Here is a 21,876-nt window from a genome sequence, read left to right as displayed (position 1 = left end):
ATTCAGCTCAACGTATCGCACACACGCGTCTTACAACCAACAAACCCCCCAAAAAACTCTAAATAAACCATAGCAATGGCTTTCTTCAAAGTGAGTGCCACATACAGTACAGTGATCCCTGATCTAGTGCAACATAAAACTGTGTCTAATTTCATAAATTGTTTTGTGCCTAATTCTACACTTTTTTGCAACACAGTCTTTGATCTGCTTGGCTGTCCTGAGCGCTGCCTCCGCCGGTGTCCTGCATGGCGGTCCCGCTCTATACGCCTCTGGCCCCGCTCTCGCCTATGCCGGCCATGGCCACCACGATGAGGGTCTGGACTACCATGTAAGTGTGTGACCCTCGTGACATTTTGATGAGATTTTTCTCACAACTGTCGGCCGCATCGAGTCCATTAGCATATTGCGGCCACTTTTGTGTGGCGTGCAACATGCAATCGTAATCTGACTGTTGTTGTTCTATGCTTCTTTGTTCGACAGGCGTATCCCAAGTACCACTACAACTACGGTGTCGCTGACTCCCACACTGGTGATGTGAAGTCACAGCATGAGGTGCGCGATGGCGATGTTGTCAAGGGCTCCTACTCTCTGGTTGAGCCCGATGGTTCGGTGCGCACCGTTGAGTACACCGCCGATGATCACAACGGTTTCAATGCCGTCGTCCACAAGAGCGCCCCCACCGTCCACCATGCTCCCGCACCCGCTATTGTCGCCCATGCCGCTCCTCTGGCCGTTGCCCATGCCGCTCCTCTGGCCATTGCTCACTCGGCTCCCGCTATTGCCCACCATGTGTCTGCTGCTCCAGCTGTCCCCTATGCCGGCTCTCTGGCGCATCATGCCGCCGCCGTGCCCGCCTACGGTTATGCCACCCACAACGCTCACGCGCATGTTGCCCATTACTAAGGAACAACAACAACAACACCGAAGGATCTAACCCGGACAAACGCCCAATCCTCAAACTACAATCACCCGAACCTTTTCATATTTATTAAGCACGCGACGACAACGTTGACAACCCATTTTTTTACGAAACCCATTGACTCCTGATTAAGTTTGAAGCTGAAGCCTGCAAAATACTCAAGTCACTCACACTTTGTAAATAATCAAGAACAGAACAGAACAGCGACAGATCGGGAGCAGTGCCACAACATGAAACACCTCTTCAGCATTTGTCATCACTCTTGCTCATTCGCCTTGTCTCTGTCTCACCCATTCAATCAACCAATCAATCACTCAATCACTCTCACACACATGCAGCTTTCATGCAACTCTCTCACTCTCTTTTGTAATTTATACATCGAATCATCTATTTTTTGTATATACTACTATGAACGCCCATCAACACAATGCCACACCAACGAAATGAAAGATGAAACTGCTGAGGATCATAACTGAAGATCAAGATGACGATGAAGAAGCTATAAAGGATTACAGAATGGAATATACATTACACAAATATAAATTGGGAATTTATAATTTGTAACATGTCTCATAATTTCTGTTTAATTTTTAAGTTAATTGAAACTGCGACAAAATGCTATAAATATAAAATGTAGTGAATTACAAAAATCAAAATACGCATCTTTTACTTTTTGCAAACTCTTGAAGTTAACAGGATTTACTAATCAGTTGATCTATTAACTTTTACTAATACTTTTATTTTTATACCAACTATTCCTTATTACCTTTCTTAGTGTTTTAATATATTTAATCTAAAATCTTTTATTAGTAACTGCAATCTACAAAATAATCTAATCTTTCTATCAACTACAATATTTAAAGTCTTATAAAGTTCTCGAAACTTCAACTGAATAATTTTTCAACTCTCGACTATTTCGTTTACAATCTATGACTCTTATTGACATCTGGGATTTCTATTAAATCATCGCATAAACTAGTTTTATACTATTGTTTATATATTTTTATGCCATACTCTCACATCTCGCCACTTGATTCGACTGTCAACGATGACAGCGATTTTCTATTTACGCTTACTTTAAGCGCTTTCAATCCGCTTTAATTGGCAATCATTTACGTTAATTATGGTTTACATTTTGTGATCAGAATCAGAAACAAACTAACATGGCTAACACTAAGTTAAGTTATGTAAATTGTTAGTTAGCCAATGCAATGCTCATGACCGCGCATATTGATTGACAATTATGGGTTAGCTAATTTGTGGGTGGGCAGCTGAAAGGTGAAGGTAGAATCAAGCAGGTGTAGACATTAAAAAGAAGCAGAAGTATTATTATCGATAGTGCCAGTTGTGTAATCAAGGCTGTCCAAGATCCGTTGAAGACTACGTGTTGTCATTGAGCATTGTTAAGAATTAATATTTTATTCTATTATAACCTTTCGTCTTTAGAAAATGTTTCCAGGGCATTGCAGACAGTATTAGCATATAATAATAGAAGAGTAATTATATATTTTACCATTTTTGAAAGTAGGAATTGTCATGATTCAGCTTGTGACGCAATTACTTTTAAAATAGATTTAATTCAGGAATAGATTGTTCAAGATATTGGCGTTAATTTCTTAGACAGAAAAGTGAATGTGTGGACACAGGTGCGTATGAGTGATATTGAGTAGTAAATTGCTAATGAGGGTCAACGGACATAATCACAATGCAATGTGTAAACTAGATCGACAGTTTTCTATATGAATCCAGCTTCATATTCAGTTATTCCCAGATAAAAACAAGTTAATCTGCACAATGTGGAATATTAAATTATGCAAAGAGCAAACATTCCATTTATATTTAATGCGCTTGCAAAATTTGTAATATAATTTAAAGTGCAGTCGAAAATTAATTATATTTAAACCATATATATTTATGCCAAGCTCAGTTAAGTCAATTAAATATTAACTCATGCTCATAACGCACTTCGAAATGTCTTAATTGTAAGCTCAATTTAGTTTGAGCTCAATTAAAATGGCTTGCAAAATATAATATTAAGTAATTTGCCATAGCTCTTATAAGTAATTTATGATTATGTCAAAAGTAGTTTTAATACATCCTATGCATTTAATTTAATTAGTTTGAAAATATTGTAAATAATGTTTTTCAATTCTTCAATAGTTTTGGTTTAAAACATTGCAACTATAAGTGAAGCAAATTTATTAAAATGATTGTTAGATGGCGTTAGATTTCTCATTAGCTGTTTGTATACTTTTGGGCTGACAAACTAATGGCTTTAACGAAATATACTTTTGAGCTGCAAAATGCGGCTTAAACTGAAACCAGTTATAAAATTTTGTTAGCGCTGCTAATATGTTTTGTGAGAATATAAGAGCTGGAGTTATAAGTAGAAAAATATGTTAAATTCTGAACAGTTTTTTTGAGCTGTGAGATTAAAATTTTGTTTGGACTTTAGTTAAAAGAAACATTTTTGCACTTTATAATGTGGCTTGAATAAGTTGTTTGTATTGATTATAAGGTTTCAATTGAATTAGAATAATGTCACTTAGTTTGTCAAAATTTTTTACTTAATCAAATAAAAATGCAAACTTTGTGTAGACAGACTTTGGGGCCAACTCAGTCACAAGGTCAAAGACAGTCTCGGGTCTCAGCCACTTCCGATGCAACTGCATTCAATCATCTGCTTAATGCCGTAAAAGCTCTCATCTTTCATTGCCACTTCCAGACTGTGTCGATAACAATCCCTGGCGACCACAAATTGACGGAAGCCTGCTCCAATTATCTCTCCTGCCGATTGGTAGCCAATGTGGTCACAAGTTGTTGTGGGCGTATGTGGCTCATGTAAAATAATCAGTTATAAACATAAACATTATGGAGTGAAGTCGCTTCCGTCGTGCAACAAATCTTGTTACTTCCGTCACTTTAATGTGTGAACTGCCAAAAGAAGCAACAACAAAACAAAACAAAAAGAAAAACAAACAACAAGAAAGCGATATATACATATGCATATTGATCACTTAATGGTCGCAACGTGAAGATACAACTTTGAGCAGACAAAAACGTTGAAGACGCCTCAAATGTGGCGCACAGACAAATTTATCATAGCCAGAAAATCGAAAAAAATCAGCGAAGCGTTTAAATGTGCGCCAAAAAAAAGAAGAAAAAAAAAATGAAACAATACAAAGAAGTAAAGCAAAATACGAAAAGAAGAAAAATACTTTAAACATTTTACGTGCACTCCATTAATTAGACAGCGCCTAGTCAGAGACTTAAGTTGGACATTTCTTGGTTAGACTAAGCACAGCTGCCCTGTGGCCGGGTTCTTTAACAGTTAAGGTCATCTGTTTACTTGGGTTGAGGTTTCCATTATGCACGTCTCACTCTAAGCTAGGAAATGCCGGAAGGAAGTTCCGCTGGCTGGCGAAAATCTTTAAATGCCCCAAACACACGCTACGTATACGTGTTGGCCGAAATACTCACGTTCAAATCAGCTCAATGTCTGCCCCGGTGACTGGCAAAAAACCGAGTAGGTAAAGCTACTCATTTACTCATTGCTCCAATAACCTTTTCTACATCCACATTTCAATGATGGCAAAATATCAGCAATATGTATTATATGTATGTATATGCAACTTTGTCGTAGTCGACTGGCAATCTTCTTCATCAATAAATGACAGTTACTAACGACTTTTTGTTTTTGCTTGCACTTGGTCAATTGAATCAACTTGTTGACATTCAAGTACGAATAACTTCGCAGCGATCGATCTCCCTCCTCCCCCTGTTCAACACTTGCTCTGCTTCGGTTTCGTTTTCGTTTGCTGTAGAACAACATTAAGATACATACATTCCGTAGATATGCATCGCCAGCTCGAGCCGCTAATACAATTTATAGATAATCAAATGCATGGCGCTACTGAAACTCGCCGAGACTTCTTACTGGATTACGGTGATGCGTCGCAATTGTCAGCTGCACAGTGGTTAGAACTTTATTTGAATTTAAGAAATTTTATGTGCAATAATTGCAGGCAAGCACTTCTAATATCAACTACATATAATTTATAAAACTTTTAATTAAATAAAAACAATATAATACAAGAAAAATATATACATATATTACATCATTTTAAATTTATAATTTAAATAAACTTTACAATTTTTTTAAATTACAAACTTAAAGACAAATCTAATAAGAAATTTTACAACTGAAAAATAAATTTTTTGTGAATTAAAATATCATAAAACATAAGTAAAGAAACTTGTTCAAGGGTAAAAAATATTATTTATTATACTTTGATTCCTGAAAATTCGATATTGGATAATAATCTTAGAATTTATTTAAAAAGAGTATCCAGTCGGGTCTTGGTAGCTTTAGTTAACATTCTGGTATACTTAAAGCTCTATGGTATATTTTGTCAATAGCGGTATATAGATATACCAAATGTACATTTCTGTTTATATCAGTATTTTTCGGTATTTTCATTTTGTATGTTATTATTGAAATCGGGAAGAGAGTATCACTCAGTCGAGCACAATCGTTAGCAGCTTACATTCTTTTCTTTTAAACTTCGATTGCAATTTTTGCTCGTCTTCAGAAAATACTAAATGATAATTTCAATTTACTTTTAATCAAACCTCTTCCATCGTAAAGCGAAATCACACCAATGTGCCATGTAAATGTCGCTGCCTGTCTGCGTAATTGAAAAATGTCATTAATAATTAACTAATGCTGGACAACAAGTAAAGCGAACAACTGGCTAACTGCCCAACCGACCAAGTGATCAACTGGGCAGACATAATTAGAGTTATAAGCGATTTGCATTTTGCTGCGCATAAATAAACATTTCAACAGAGGAGCAGTTGATGAAGGGGCTGCAAGATATCATGACTTTGGCATAATCATCTCAACGTAGTTGAGTAGTTATGCATGCTGCCTGTCAGCGTCAATTATATAACAAAGCTAACTGGATTATTTGGGGGTTAATTTGATGCATGGCGGCAAGTCATGGTGGTAGCAACATCAGCTCAGCTCAGCTGCCTGCAACAAATTGGCCCAAAAGGTGCGAGAATTCACTTCCATCGCTCTCTCTCTCTCTCTCGCTCGCTCGCTCGGTTGAAGCTGCAGCAAACAAACTGAAAATTTATAGCAGCTTCTCTTTGGAACTGGAAGCCATTAATTTGCATTTTATTACAGCGACCACATTTGCCACGGGTCATTTTCATGGCGCGTTACAAGCTCTTGTTAACAATGGTCAGTCAATTGGCCCGAACACTGAAGATGCGGCAGTGGCTAAGGCACTCAGCCATGTCCAACTAAGCGACAACAATGATGCCCACCCACACCACAAAGATACAGACACTCACTTTCCACTGCCACAACTCTCTACGCTACACTCCACTTGCAACATTCGCACCTTGAAGTCACCTTCGCCGCATGTTGCAAGCGACAATTTACCTCAAGCAAATGCTTATTGCCCATTGCCCACTGTCCATTGTCAAATTAGTTTGTGGTTTTGTGTAAATAAGCTCAAATTAGGTGACCAACCTGGCCCAGCTATGACAGCGTCTAAAAGTAAACCAAGTCAAAGTCGTCATCGTCGTCGTCATCATTGCCCACAAAAATAGAGCTGGCTTCAATTCGTGCTGCCTTGGCCGGGTTCAATCTTCATTTGACTCAAATTTGCGTCTTCACGGGGCGTTGGCACATCTTCAATTGCATTGTCAGAATCGAGCAGCGAATGGAGGACAGCGATGAGGGCGCGACTTGTTGATTTTAATGAGAAAACATTTCGGAAGTGATGCAATTATCAGATCAACTAAATAATGTGATTAATGTATAGTTTAAGAAATTTATATTTAACATTTTGTTTAACATTTGTATGATTTTTAATTGAGTATTTTTATCTCAATCATTTTCATTAATTTTTCTTATTTTTATTTTATAATTTTATTGAATAAATGTTATGGTAAATCATTTCCTTTTTTTCTTATTCTAATTTAAATTAAGCACATAAATATATATAATCATTTTGTCAACAATTTATTTAAATTATTTATTTGTAGCAAATCTAAAAATAAAAATCTTCTTTAAAACTATTTTTAGGAAACTCCGACAGCGCTTTTATTTGTTCTCATAAATTGATACATAGATTTTTCCATATTATTTTTTTTTTTTAATTTGTTAAAATTTGTTTCTAATAAATTAGTGAAAAATATAAGTTATTTCTTTACAAAATAGATTTAACAAATTTTATTTTGATTTTGCTTAAAATTATTTGTATAATAATAAGAGTTATTCCTTAATTATTTTTGTTTTTTATCAAAAGATTTTTATAATCAACATTTTCAAATAAAACTGTTTCGATTTTTTTACTACCAACTTTTCATTGTTATTCAAAATTTAAATAAACAGATTTATCAATTCATTTTTTCTGAATTTCTTAAAATTAGTTTTTATTTGTATTCCCATCAGCGGCTATCAAATATATTTCATATTTTAACGATCTACTTAATTTTATTTTAGAGCTCTTTCAAATTAATGTTTCGCATTATTTTTGGCAAAACATAATGGAAATTCCACTCCCACCTGCCACACGCTCCATCGTAAAGTCACAAAATTCAACTGCATGCCACATTTAACATAAAAAAATATATGAATATGTGAATTTCAAAATTTATTCTAGACATTAGCGTGTACGTCACATTTTATACAGATGCTTAGTTATGTTTATTGTACTTTAATAGTCAGCATGGAGGAAGAAACGAAGGGGCAAAAACATTTTGCTGCAAGGCACGCACAAGTTTAGCTTACCTACAAAAATTCTGTCAAGCTGCTGCTGCTGCATATGGAAAACCTTCGGAAAATGCCGACAATCGTTTTGCGGATTTTTCCCAACCAAAAAAGAGAGCAAGATAGAGAGAGAGACACGAGAATTGGACTTGAAGTTAGCATGTCTGCGTGGCCAAACGCTTTGGCGGCGAGCACAAACATGCAAATTGACTTAATCTAGTATTTAGTTGTACTTTTTTGTCTTTCGACTGCCGCCAAACCGCAAAAAACTAAAACCTTAGACGGAGGCAGAGACTGCGATGGGAGACAAATGTATGCAAGTGCTGAAGGTTGTTTGCCAAAAGAAAATTAACGAAATATTATTTCGTTGGCTATTCGCGCACTTCTCCGCATATGAAACTCACTCTAATTAGAGTCTTTAGTACGCCCCTCGCTTTTTTAATTATGTGAAAATGGGCAGCTGGCTCGAATGTTGACCTGGGCATAAACTAGCGCATATTATTAACTTGAGCGCAAATTGTTTTTGTTGTTGTGGGTTTTGCTGTGACTCTTGCGGTTTGTCAATATTTCTAATAAGTTTGTTAGCTGCCAACCTCAATTGGCACGTTCTCGTCGTGGTTCAAGGATGAGCAAAACTTTAGACTCCAACTGAAATTGTCTCAGCGATCTTATTACTCTTTGGATAGCTTTTTTCCACTGTGTTTTTTTTTTTGTTGATCTGTGAAACCATAAATCACTCGCTAAATAGCATATATATTCTTGATCGGTTTCTTTGATTTAAATAACGTTGCTCTTTCTTTCTCACTCGATTGTACTTCATAACGACAAATTACTCATGAGTAGTTCAACAATTTGTGCTAAATTCACATGCATATCATTTGTTTCATACCACAAACAGCTGCTAACTTTGTACCTAGTCCAATTAACCACTTAGTTAATAGCAAATTAGAAGAGAGATACTCTAACTTAGAGTTCTCTAGCTTTGGTTATATTATGATTAATAAAAGTGAATAAACATTTAGATACTACAATTTTTAAAAACTGACAAACATTTCTAATGCAAAATTTTGATATTGCAAATTTTGAGTTAAATTAATTTACAAGCTAGTTAAATCAAAAGTGAGTCAAAGGTGCTCTTTGAATAATTATTTTGCAGATGTTTATCTTTTCAACAAGAGTATAAAATGTTCTTTGGGAGTTAACTAACATTCACCTTTGGCTTAATTAGTTCAATATATTTAGCGTACAATATGCGTGGGAATACAGCCGTTTAACAGCCAGAGATGACAATGAAAAATGCAGCATGAAATGTTAGTAATTATAATAAATACCTCAACAAAATACAGACGACACAACTTTTATGATAAGCCTTTCTATTACAAAGTCCTTTTCTGTGGTAATAATCATTTTTTTTTAAGTCTTCAACTCTGGTCAATTGAGTCTTATTAAAAAGTGACGCGGTGCTAATTCATTATTGATTATTGAGCAACTAAAAAACTTGACCATAACAAGTTATAGTTATAGTTATAAGAAAAATATAAATTAGTTTAAATTGCTGGTGTCATATTCTTTTTTTTTGCGCCGCTTTTGCTTTTATTCGCTGCCTAGAATGGAACTGCGTTTGAACTTTGCTGCCGCGCTTGACCTTCAGAGCACGACAAGAATAAACTAGCAAGAAAGGGGGAGGTTGCGGGGTTAAATACGAACTTCAAGAAGTCTGTTTCGGTTTTGTTGTTGGTTTTCATTCAGATCAGATCACTGAGAATTTCGCATGTGCCAAATAACTAGGGCTTTTTGTTAAGGCTACAACAATTGCGGCAATTGTTTTTGTTGTTGTTGGTGTCTTTTTTGTTGGTTACAACTTGACCCGATTTTCGTTTAAGGTATAAGAGATACTATATTTTATTGTCAGCGATTTGCGTTAGAATTAAGTTGTTAAAATAAATTGCATTTTATTGCATACTATTTGTTATAGTCCAGGGCAAAAATAATTATTACGCTGCAGTTCGTTGCCTAAGTCTTTCGTTATGAAAAGGAAATTAATGATTAAGCTATGATTAATACCAGCCACAATTCTAACAAAAACAAAAGTGATTGCCATCGTGTTGGATGACTTCATTATGTGGGGATCGAAAACACAATGCATAGACAGCTCTGGAAATCTGTCGCCAATTTGCTGCACTGCTTCCATGCCCAGACCCCATTCAACGGGGTTAGTGTAGCAACATCCCAATCCAATCCATGCTGCAACTTCATTCACATGGCCTCCCCCCTCATTTCGCGCCGCACAACAAAAGCGTCGTCTCTCTCTCTCTCTCGCTGTGCTCACCACGACGTCAACGGCGACGTCGTCATCGTCGGCATCGACTCAGTTGAGTGACTGTGTCTTGCTGCCGCTGCCACTGCCGCTGCTTCGGCTGTTTTCGCACATTTCGCGCTTATTTAAATGGAAACTCGAAACTAGAATAGCCACAGTATTCCGGTGAACTTGGCGTTGTTTGTATCTCTTGCCGTTGCAGTACTAAAAGTAAATACAATTCAAAAACTGTGTCTTCATAAAAGTGCTCTAATTGAATTTTGAATTTTTGTGTGTTTTGTTTTTCAATTCTAGCGAATTACCAAATTCCATACAAAAATATATATATCGTAACGAGTATAAAAATCTTAAACGAAATGGCAAATTTCATGTGCTTTGTTATCCTTTCGATGGCTCTGTTCGCCAGTGTTACTGTGGCGCGGCCAGGATACGCTGTGGATTACTATGTGAGTGGCTGTTACAATTTTGAGTGTGCCAACGAACACTAAACAAAAAGTGAATTCAAAGAAAACTGAAAGTGAAACTTGTGTGTTTATTATTTTTAATAATTTTTACGCTCTCGTTTTTGGTTTTGTCAAAAAAGGATCATCCCAAATATGCCTTCAACTATGGTGTGGCAGATCATACGACTGGCGATGTGAAATCCCAGCATGAAACTCGCGATGGTGATGTTGTCAAGGGTAAATACAAACTAAAAAACTTTTATATATTTCTTACTTACAATTTTTCCCCCAACAATTTACTTTCTTCACTCTTTCTTCGCAGGTCAATATTCGCTGGTCGAACCCGATGGCTCCATTCGCACTGTGGACTACACGGCTGATCCCATTCACGGCTTCAATGCGGTTGTCACCAAGTCTGGCCCCACTGTGCACGCTCAATCGCTGGTCACTAAACCAATTGTGGCCCACAAGCCCATTCTGACCCACTATGAACCGCATGTGGCTCCTGTGGCTGCTCCTGTGGTGGTCGCTTCCCCAGCGCCTTATGGTGAGTGAGAAGTTCAAGTATCTTACTGTGATTTAGATGAAATGGATCCGCACTCCCTGATTTACTATTTAGCAGCCCTCATGCACCTCCAGCTAGTTTGTGGTTGTTTGTTGTTGGTAACAGTTAGTTAATTGTAGACACTTTGTCTGACATATTTGGTGCATTTGCCGTTGTTGTTATTATTGAATTTTTCTAGGCATGAACACGTATCGCATGCTCAAGCTGTTCAGGCGTCATGCCAACTATTTTAACAATCAATATCGCAAATTGCGGCCAGACGACGAATACGATGACATCTTTGTGCTGGCTACTGTGCAGCAGCAACAGCAGACAACAATTGCAGCGGAGGCAGATGATTATTATGCAGCCTACTGAATCAGCATTGAATTCTCTGCCGTCTAGTTATGCACATGTTTACCATATTTCTATTATAATACATAATTATCATTTAGCTATTTGCCCTGCCCTGCTCTGAGTGTTGTGTAATTCCTTTCCTTCCCCGCTTTGCATGGCAATTAGCTGTGAGTGTGTGTGCAGTGAGCGCAGTGAGGCGACTAAACTGAATCATCGCATCGTGAAATGTGTAACATTTCTTAAGACTGCATTTTGTTGACTAATCGCAATGCACCACACGCCCACGCAACTGTTAATTATGTCATGAGTTCGTTGATGCAGTCGAGATTAGTTCAAGTTTTTTGTTTAACACTTCTTTTTTTTGTTTTTGTTGTGCATTTGCCTCTCACTCATATAACATCATTTTCCAAACCTTTTTTCCCACACTAATTATGCCATATTGCAGCAGCAGTAGCAGCAGCGCATTGAGTTGGCGCTTTTCCAGCAACAAAACGCAAAAAAAATGCTGTGCGGAAAATTGTGTTGCCCATTTTCAGTTTTTAACCTCAAGCCAACATCTTTTCTCAATGTCGCAACTGTTGCTGGGAATTGTTGTTGTGATTGTTGTTGTGACTGCATGTGAAAATCATTTTAATCGTTGTCTACCATTTTCATAATTAAGAATCGCACAGCAAACGCACCCACACAAAACTTTTGCCGAATGCCCAAAACAAAAGACTTAGGCAACAAACTTCGGCTTGCTTAAATTTGCATGCACAAAAGCATTGAGATGAAAAGGAAGTTCCACAACAAACTAGCGCAAAAACAACAACACCTGTGACCAATTGACTTTGCTCGTTACAAATTCGTGACAATCCGAAAAAGAAAAATCTCTTGAGCCAATTTACAAAACAAACCGTTACCAGCTGCTGAATCATTTCATTTACAACAATTGAAAACAAATCTCTGATAATATTTACTGGTCATTTTGTACTTTAAGTCAACAAGCATTATGCCCCCGCTGCCGCGCCCATTCACTACGATTACGATGATGGCTACTACAACCAGGCTCAGTACGAATATGTGCCACAATACGATGCCGGACACTATGGTCACTATGCGAGTCCCTATGCGACATCTCACTATTAAGCATCTCGGCTAAGCTAAGCGCAATTTAGTTTGTATAGAAGAAATGACAAAAACAAAATACAACTCTAGCTTGGAGTATTTAAGTCGACCCTTAAAGCAGTTGTGTCGTTGCTAAACATTTTTGTTTTGAGATCCACACATACTGTCAACATGCTGACCCACACACACACACACAAACACACAAACACATATGACAATTGACACACTGAAGCTGAGTAAGATAATAATGATATGGATGCTAATTTAAGTTGTGAATTTTTCTGTAAAATAAAGTTTCAACAACATTTTATAAGTGACAAAAATATAATGATGTTTTTCTTTGGTATTTATGTGAATAGAAAAGAATATAGAAAAAGTAACAAAAATTACTTTTATAAGTGACAAAAATATAATGATGTTTTTTTGGTACAATTTTCGTATTTATGAAAATGAATGTGGAATAGAAATCTGATGAAAGATGATTTTTATAAGTAATGATGATTTTCTAAGAAAATTTTGGGACTTATGGAAATGAAAATGGTATGGGAAACAGATGAAAGAAAACCTTTATTTATGACAATAAAATAATAATGTTTTTGTCATAAACTTTTGGTAATTTTAGAAAAGAAAATGGAATAGAAATCAGATGGAAAATGTCTTTTATAAGTGTCAACAAATAATGATGTTTTTCTAATAAAATTTTCATCATTATGGAAATAAAAATGGCATAGGAATCAAATGGAAGATGTCTTGCATAAGCTTAACCTTTCGCTTTTTATCAACCCCATAAAGATATACTCTTTATAAACTAGTTTATACTTTTATTTGCTGCAGTCTGGGAACTAATTTTTAACGCAGTTTTTAATGATCTTGCCGACAAAAAGTATTTACGAGCGATACGTAATTATGCATAAAACCGTTCCATAATTTTACAAAGTGATGTGGGCTCTTCGCTCAACTGGCAGCAGATGCAACAGTTCCCACCTAACAGACTTGGCTTTCAACGTTGGCGGCGTAATTTGCACTTGATCAAATATATTGCTATTATTTCAACGATTGAAATGTAATTTATTTGAATATTTCTTAAGCATATTTTATTTCGTTATTGCTGCAATAATTCATGGCCAATTGAGCGCGGTTACATTTAAGCCGAACATTGAATTTGTGTATTGAAATAAATGACAATAGTTAAAAAGTTAGCGTGGTTGTAGATTTCCGCTCTTCTCGGGTTACTCGCTCTGTGCTGCAGCCAGCAACAACTTTTTTACGGTCAGCAAATTTGCAACTGTTTTCTTATATAAGTGAGTCTCGTTTTTTTTTTGTTGCTGATGAACTGTTTGACTGGCCCATTTGTGTATCTTAATTGGCCATTGAAAGCTTTCTTCCGGCTGTTTCCGCTGACCAATTGAACCAAGATCATAAAGCTTTAAGATCAAGATCGAAAGTGTTAAGCTTTTCGAATAAGCTTTAATATGTGCACAGCTTATTAAGGCTTACTCAAAAGCTTTTTAGGGGATTGTAAACAAACTAAAGTTTAAAGTTTTGTTTGAATAAAAAATATATTAACATACCTTGAGGCTGTTTATTTTATGAAAATCTTAAAGTCGACTTCTTGGCCGATAACTGTATAAACAGTTTCTTGAACTTGTTTTACTTTCAGTACTTTCAGAGTAAAGAATGTCATTAATGTCGCACACCCCCATTTTATGATCGCGTTTGGTTTTTATCACGTATACGACTCATTATACACATGTTTGGCTTGATTAACGCCAGCTTAATGTAGTAATAGATCCATTGTGGCGCAACTGGATACAGCATAAATCGAGCAAATCGTTTCATTTAACACTTGACTAATTAGTAAATGAATTCGATTTGAATTCGACGTTAATAACTTTAGTAACAGTTGTGCATAAATGCAACCGGTCCGGATTGTGATTCAACAGCGAATTCCAGTTGCGGGCATTCAGCTAATCCATTCAAAATCATTGCTCAATGCAATAGATTAGCTGGTTTACTTAGCCAGCCCCGACGTCATCTTCTTAGTGCCGGATTAAACTGGCTCAAGGCTAAGCTGTAACTGGTCCCAGTGATTCCTAATTGAGACTCGGATTCTAAGACGTCTCTTAGGTTTTGCATAAAACTTACATTAAATCGCATGATAAGTGGATGCACTTTGTCAATTGAATTACGAACTGCATTTGCAATGCCAAACGCCAACATCAACACCTATAAATAAAAATACGAGTCGCTTGCACAATGCTCATTTATTTTTCGAGCGCATTAATTTTGTATTAACATTTTTGAAATTTCGCCTGGTGACTGAAAAAAGCCAACGAAAGTGACAATTAAAATCTTTTAAATCTTGACTAGCCGTCTGTGGCAGCATTTCCTTAAGAGAGCGCTCGCCCAGATGCTTAAAGCCTCCGGCTATGCCGGGCCAAGACGGTCCAAGCTGGGGACGGGGCTGTGTCAGCGCCGCCAAACCTCAATTATAGCAACGCCGGCAGCCAACTTGCTTACACCTATTTCTTTATAAACCAATGTGTGTTTGTGCGCACAGAAACACAGATACATTCGTATATGGAGCCGGCACAGGTTGCCAAAGTGGACAATTTAATGTGGCTGTCATGTTAAATGCCAGGCCAATAATTTAAGCCTCATTTTTCTTGGCTGAGAAATGTTTGATGGGTGGTATGTGAACTATTGGGCTCACATCTGTGTCTCACGAAACTACCAAAAAAAAAAAAAAAAAACAAAAAAAAAAACATATTCACGGATTAATAAGTAGAGCATAATCAAAGTTATGTTTGCCATTGGCTATGAGAAATTGAGAAGGGCCATGAACAGGTTATGTAAAGGAAAAATCGAGAGTGAAGCGAAATTATGAAGAAAAGTATAAAAGAAAAAAGGTAGAAAGCCTTAAAAGCTGTGAAAGTAGTATTAAAATATATGAAATGAATATACTAAAAATACTTATAAGGATGAAAGCGGCGTATAAATAAATCCAATTAATCTACAAACAAATATTAAAGCAGTAATATATGAAATTAGTATATCAAAATTACTTATAAGTTTCAAAGCATTATTAAAATTTATTAAATTAATATAGCAAAAATACTAATACATTTAAAATATACCACAGAGTACAATATATACAAAATGTCATCCAAGCATATTAATATCAGACAGCTGCAGCAGTTTCTTGTCATATAAAATTATTATTTGATTTTTTTTATCTATTTTTAGAGTTTTAATTGTTTCAAACAGGTTAATTGCTTGTGCTTAGAAGTGCTGAGCCAGATGAACTTTTAATTACCGATTATCTGGTGGTTTATGAAGTCATCGATATGACAATAAAATAAACATATTATTTTAGTATTACTTTAATTACTTTTGCTGTACCATTTTTACAATAAATTTAGTAACAGTTCAATTTACCAACAATTTTATGAAGCTATAACTAAATTTATTATGAGCAGCGAAATAAAATTGAAATTACACTAAACACTCAAAGGTCTTCTGTAATGACTAGCACTTAATATTAATACAAATGTATCTACAATTACAACAAATAGTTTGGACAATAGCTATTATTATCATTGTATTATTAGCAATTTGAAAAGCAACAATAAACTTGCATAAACCATCTGAATCTTAGCTAAAGTCATTATACATTGATTTCATAGCATCGTGCGATTAAAACAAGTTCTTTGGAATTATAGTTCCGCTAATAGTTTGCATAGTTCCATCACTTTAATACTAATTAACAAATATTTTAGCTGGAATATCGTATAGCTAATTGCATTTCATTATGGGCCATTTAAAGTAATTTGTTAACAATTACGGCTAGCATTTCCGTTTGCCAGAAAATGAATTAGCCACGTGCTGATCCCGAAATGAAACGCTAATCGAGGCAGAGCTCTGGCTCTCGACTTTTGTGTGAAATCGGAAAACAAAAAACTCAAAAATGTGAGAAATAAACCACAAATAAATCGCGTTTTATACTTAACGCAAACTCTCTTGAACTCCATTTGCGGTTTTTGTTTTTTTGTAACAACAAATATGAAAATGTAAACAAAATGAATCCACAAAAAAACAGATTTCGTTTAATGAAACTTTGTCGAGCAGAGAGCCAAGCGCCTAAATGATGGCAAAAAGCGGTTAAAGCGCCTTTGAAATCCATTTGCTTGATGGCTCTATTTGTATTATTGTTGTTTATTTATTTGATTATTCGTAGCTGCTGCCGCTGTTGTTGTTGCTGTTGTTGTTCGTGTTGTATTATGCAAACATCTTTGGCGATTCTTAAGATACACGTATCCATTAGATACATCGCAGCACACACGATCAAGACCCTTTTAAAGAGATTGTCTCGGCACGTTTTCAATATTGCAAAATCACTTGTAGATACTATGAGATTGTGTGTGTGTTATTGACTCATGAGCATTAAGAACAACAACAATGAGCTTCCCATATGATGATGATGATGATGCGTCACTTTTGCTATCAACATTGAAAAAATCAACAAGTAAAACTGATTTTCCAGCCGACGCGTCGTTAGACGGGTTTTACTGATTATTGCCATGGATTTTCATTTTCATTTTCCTTTTTTTTTTGTTTTTTGCGAAATTTTGCAAGGCTTTAATGTTGCTGCTGGTTTTTGTTTTTTTTTCGTATTCATACCCGCTAACCATAGGGTAGAAGGGTATTATAATTTTGTATGTAACAGACAGAGGGAGGCATCTATGATCCTATAAAGTATAAAATTTCTTGATCAGTGTCAACAGCCGAGTTGATATAGCCATGTGCATCTTTCTTTCTGTCTGACCGTATGAAACATTGGATCTCACAGACTATGATAGATAAAGGTATAATTCTTTTTCAGCAGCATTTGTTGTGTTTGAACGCAGGTCAATAACAAGAGTAACATAATTTTAAATTTAGAGCCAAATTTTTGTACATGTATTTATAATTCCTGAAAATTTGGTTACGATCAGATAAAAATTGTAGAAGTTATTTAAGAAACACTTTTGTATCTTATGGTATGTTTAACATGTAGTACTATATCAATATACCAAATATAGTATTTGATATATTCTTGAAATTTTGTGGTATATTAATTCGGCATATTTCAAGAATAATATCTCATTGTTTTGCTCCTATTAAAAATGGGTAGCGGGTATCTTACAGTCGAGCACACTCGACCTTAGCTTTCTTACTTGTTTTATGTGTTGTTGGTGTTGCTGCATTGTTGCAGTTTTGTTGCCAGCTTTTTATGGTGTTCAAACTAATTTGTGGTTACAAGCTACTGCCGGCCTGTATTTTTTGTTTTTTTTTTATTTCGTGGCTCAAAACACAAACTGCGGCATCATGCCCTTTTGTTGTTAACTAACTGTGTGAGGTGGTGGCTTATTGAATGGGGAGCATAGGAGCTTAGTAGGAGAGCACGAACATGCGCAAGGAGGGGCGGCGGGGTGCTCATAAGAGTGCGGCACAATTTGCAATTATTGTTGAACAAAAGCGCCAAAAGTCGACCAACAACAAAAGCAGCAACAACAACAAAGTCTGGCTTGGAGGAGGCGTACAAAGAAGGAGTTTGATGTTGGAGTTGGCAGGATTGCTTCATCGCATTACAGCTGAACTAATTTGCTAAATTTAGTAACAAATTATACATACTATGCATATGTTATACACACACACACAATTAAGGTCGCTTTTTGGTTTGCGCTGTCAACTAAATCTCAGAATCTCTGCAGCACAAAACTGACAGGCAACTTTCGAAACATCTCTGTGGAAGTGCACTTCAAACACTACACAGAGCAGAGCGTGGCAGTTGCAAAGTGTTTGCCATTGATACAGGCAGAGGCAAAGGCAAAGACAAAAAGGCAAAAGGCACAACAAGTACTAACATCAAACAAGCCACAAAGTGAGTGTAAAGGAAGCAACACAAATCGCTTGAGTTGCCTTTCCTTTTTTTAATTTTTGTATGCAGCTTAGATATGTATTAAAAAATTTGCAGCAATTACTTACCAACAAAAAAATATCAACTGAACTGCAACTGCAAACAACTGTAAATTTCAATTTGCATGAAGCAAAGTTCAATAGCATAAATAGCATTCGGACATAACACAACGATCTACTATAGTTCCCCTTCATTTGGTCCGGGGCAACAACTTTCATGCAATTGATTTTCCATGAACTTCAATTTCGGTTTTGCATGTTTGGGCTGCCAACTAAAGGAGTGCAAACTGAATGGGGAACTGTGGCTAGTTTTGAGCCTTTTTCCGCAAGTTTCGCATACAATTGTCATTGTCATTGCTTTTGGCTTTTATTGTTGTTGTTTATGCTGTTGACCTGTCGGGAGATTTATATTTACCTGCTGCCCATTTGAAGCACATTATGTAAATTTCGCATTGGAAACTGGTTCGTGTTTGGTTTTTTTTTTGTTTGTTTTCATTGCATAGCCGAATCGAAGCGATTTCTTTTGCAGCGTGTGTCTGTGTTTGTTTTGTTGATTCGCATATCACATTAAGCGCTTTTCCACTTCAGCTTTTATCCCAGGCGCTTTTTAATTGCCAACTACAGTTTACACACTCGGTGCATTTTCTTTTATGCCAGGAAGACAATTAAAAGCAAGCAGAACTTGTAAACGAGTTGCTTTAAAACTTTGAAATTAAAATCAAAGTAAATGTATTTGTTATTGTTTTATAGGACACTTCACGACTCGAATAACTTCCGACTTATTTGGATTATAAAAAGCCAGTTATGCTATAAATACAAAAAGCTAAAAATAGACGACTTGTGTGAATACTAAAATTTAAGTAATAGCCAAAATAAAAATAAATTTGTAAAAACAGCCGAAAAAAAATTTCTGAACATAAAGAATAAATAAGTCGAAAGTGAGTCATTCACAAATTATTAGCTTACCAAACGAAATATATAAAGCAAGTTAGAAATTATTAATTTAATAATAATTAAAATTATGGAAATCATGAATTCTTAACACTAAATATGTTATAACGTATGTTACTATATGAAACAGTGTGAACTGAAAAAAAATGTTCTTAAGAAATACACAAATTATAATAAATACATTATTTTCAGAAATTATTAATTTGTATAAGAAATAAATAAAACGAATGTTTAAAATCAGTCAGAAATTATTGTCCCAGAATAAAGAAAATACATATATGAAAAACATTTTTAGTCAGTGTTTTTGTGTTATCAGTCAGAAATTATGAATTTATCACTAATAAAAACTAAGACAATAGTGAACTTTTGTCAATAAATATATTCAAATAAATAGTATGAACGTAGTATGAAATGAAAATATACTGTGAATAAACTCACAAATTATAATCTCCATATATAAATTATATTTGTTAAACTTACTTAATATTCAAACCCTTTCGAAGTTTTTGAAAATATTTTTTGCCTCTATAAATTTATGTTTCTTACATTGTTTTTTTTTATTAGGTTTTGTATTGCAATTTATTTGTGTAACTTGAAAAGACTAAGTTGAATGTTTTCTTCTTATTTTTAAACATCCTTTTGTCATATTTAAATAAAATGACAATACTTAACGCGTTTTAAGGTATTACTCTTTTGTTTTAAGCTTATAAATGTGAAGACAGAGCTTACAAAATTAATTTACCAATAACAATATTCGAAATATGAACAGTTAATACTTAATGAATGATTGCCTAAGCAAACTTTACTTTCATCTGATAATCCGTTGTGTGTCATTAATTTCAGTTGAGTTTCCGTTCTTACCCGTAACTCGCTGATATGTTGCGTTTTTTGCAATGTTGGTTAATCCGTCGTTAACTTTAATTTTGCACAGTGGAGTTAACAGCACTCGTAACTTGCGCATTTACAACTTAACGGTAGCGCCACGACATTGCGAGGCCTTTGCCACAACAGCAACAACAACAACAGCAACAACTGCAATAACCTTAGCAACAACAGCGGCAAGATAACAACTCTAAGCATTGAATAAGGTTAGCATCTCATGACACGATTGCAACTACTCTGTCTTCAGCTCTCTCTCTCTCTCTCTCTCTCTCTCTCTCTTTCATTGTGTTGTTGTCTCGCTCTGAGATGCATACGTGGTTACGAGCATTGCATGTGAGATAAGCACCCGCATAGCTGTGGCAAGCAGCAACTAGGCAACTGGACAGTTGGACAACGACAGCGAGGCCATTTCATTATGTAAACGCAGCAAGGAAAACGAGAAATCTGGCAACAAATCAATAGCTAACAAAAAAGTGTTTTTATTTCGTATTGATGGGGCGTCGGGATGTGGACTAACTGGCTAACTGCCTGACTGCCTAACTGCCTAACTGACTGACTGACTGACTGACTTAGGCGATATGAGCACGTCTATGGGGAATCTGTAACTGTTGCAGACTGTCTGTGGACCGGCTTCAGTTGCGTGTGCTGCAGCAGCAGCAGCTATTATGAATAAACATGTGGCACATGTAAGCTGTGTCGCCCGCCTCTTTGGCAGCGCTCCTAAGTAATGTATTTAATATTAGCCAGCTTTGGTAAGTGCAATTGGAAATGGCACAACAAAAAAAGAGAGCAAAGTGATTTTCGGGTTTTGCAATTAGCCATAACACAAGCCACAAAGGAAACACGCTCTGTCTCTCCACGCGGACCAAACTCGTATTTCCTGGCCTAGTGTCTGCCAGTTGTCTGGCAGGCTCCTTGTCTCCCTGTCTGTCTGTCAGGCAGCCTGTCAGCCTGTCTGTTTACCGCAACGCGTTTTGCGCCTTCTGGCCAACAACTGCCATTTAAGACTGCAGCAAGAGAGTCAGGAGATGCGCTGTGATTACAGTCAATCGTCCCATCGCGGATCGCTGAATTATGACAATAATTTTATGTTAATAACTCAAGCCTGAACTTTATGCCGCCAATTTTGGACTCTAAAACTCTTGACTATTGCCTGTTTGGGACGACTGCTGGCGGCTTTTTCTCTGTTTTTGGTGAATTGTGTAATGTCTAGATTCGTTGGTTAGTTAGTACGGCTGGCGGGGCGTATGCGTAATAATGCCCATGGCCAATTGAAAGGCGCAACCAAAAAGTGCAGGCTTAATTAGACAATTTCTCTATTATGGCGTATCCAATGCCTTTCACAAACAACACAAATCGCCACTCAACGCCACTCAATTACAGCTGTGGCTAATCAAAAGGGCATTGATTTTTATGAACTGCGAACTGTACAACTAACATTGTGGATGGGAATCAAACGACTTCGGCTACGGCGACGGCGACGACGACGATTCCCAATCGCAATGGGCCTGGCTAAGATGGTGGCAGCTGATGTTAAGGCCTGGCCGGTGAATTGTTTGCTATATTGATGACGCTGGCGTTGTACAAATCTTTGTATTTTAAACGAAACGT

The 21,876-nt window shown here is 36.2% G+C and overlaps 2 protein-coding genes across 2 annotated transcripts; both read left to right on the top strand.

Annotated features, from left to right (window-relative positions):
* LOC127565563 (cuticle protein 7-like) lies at nt 1–1,575 on the top strand. Its single transcript, XM_052004674.1, has 3 exons — nt 1–90; nt 197–328; nt 481–1,575. Exons 1-3 carry the CDS (start codon nt 76–78, stop codon nt 901–903), a joined length of 570 nt encoding a protein of 189 aa, XP_051860634.1. The 5' UTR covers nt 1–75; the 3' UTR covers nt 904–1,575.
* Nucleotides 1,576–10,192: 8,617 nt separating this feature from the next.
* Nucleotides 10,193–12,788, top strand: LOC117572414 (larval cuticle protein A2B). The gene is made up of 5 exons (XM_034255196.2): nt 10,193–10,233; nt 10,318–10,469; nt 10,607–10,703; nt 10,789–11,013; nt 12,347–12,788. The coding sequence occupies exons 2-5, from the start codon at nt 10,380–10,382 to the stop codon at nt 12,493–12,495; spliced, it is 561 nt and encodes a 186-aa protein (XP_034111087.2). The 5' UTR covers nt 10,193–10,233; nt 10,318–10,379; the 3' UTR covers nt 12,496–12,788.
* Nucleotides 12,789–21,876: the final 9,088 nt, after the last annotated feature.

The sequence above is a fragment of the Drosophila albomicans genome, chromosome 3, assembly GCF_009650485.2.
Source record: "Drosophila albomicans strain 15112-1751.03 chromosome 3, ASM965048v2, whole genome shotgun sequence".
NCBI lineage: Eukaryota > Metazoa > Arthropoda > Insecta > Diptera > Drosophilidae > Drosophila > Drosophila albomicans.
This window is presented reverse-complemented; position numbering and strand designations above follow the sequence as displayed.

Excerpts from the sequence above, each read along its gene's own strand:
- LOC127565563 (XM_052004674.1), top strand. Across the intron at positions 329-480 it reads ATGAGGGTCTGGACTACCAT|GCGTATCCCAAGTACCACTA; the intron begins GTAAGTGTGTGA and ends TTTGTTCGACAG.
- LOC117572414 (XM_034255196.2), top strand. The coding sequence starts at position 10,380 with ATGGCAAATTTCATGTGCTTTGTTATCCTTTCGATGGCTCTGTTCGCC. Across the intron at positions 10,470-10,606 it reads GATACGCTGTGGATTACTAT|GATCATCCCAAATATGCCTT; the intron begins GTGAGTGGCTGT and ends TTGTCAAAAAAG. Across the intron at positions 11,014-12,346 it reads CGCTTCCCCAGCGCCTTATG|TCAACAAGCATTATGCCCCC; the intron begins GTGAGTGAGAAG and ends TTGTACTTTAAG.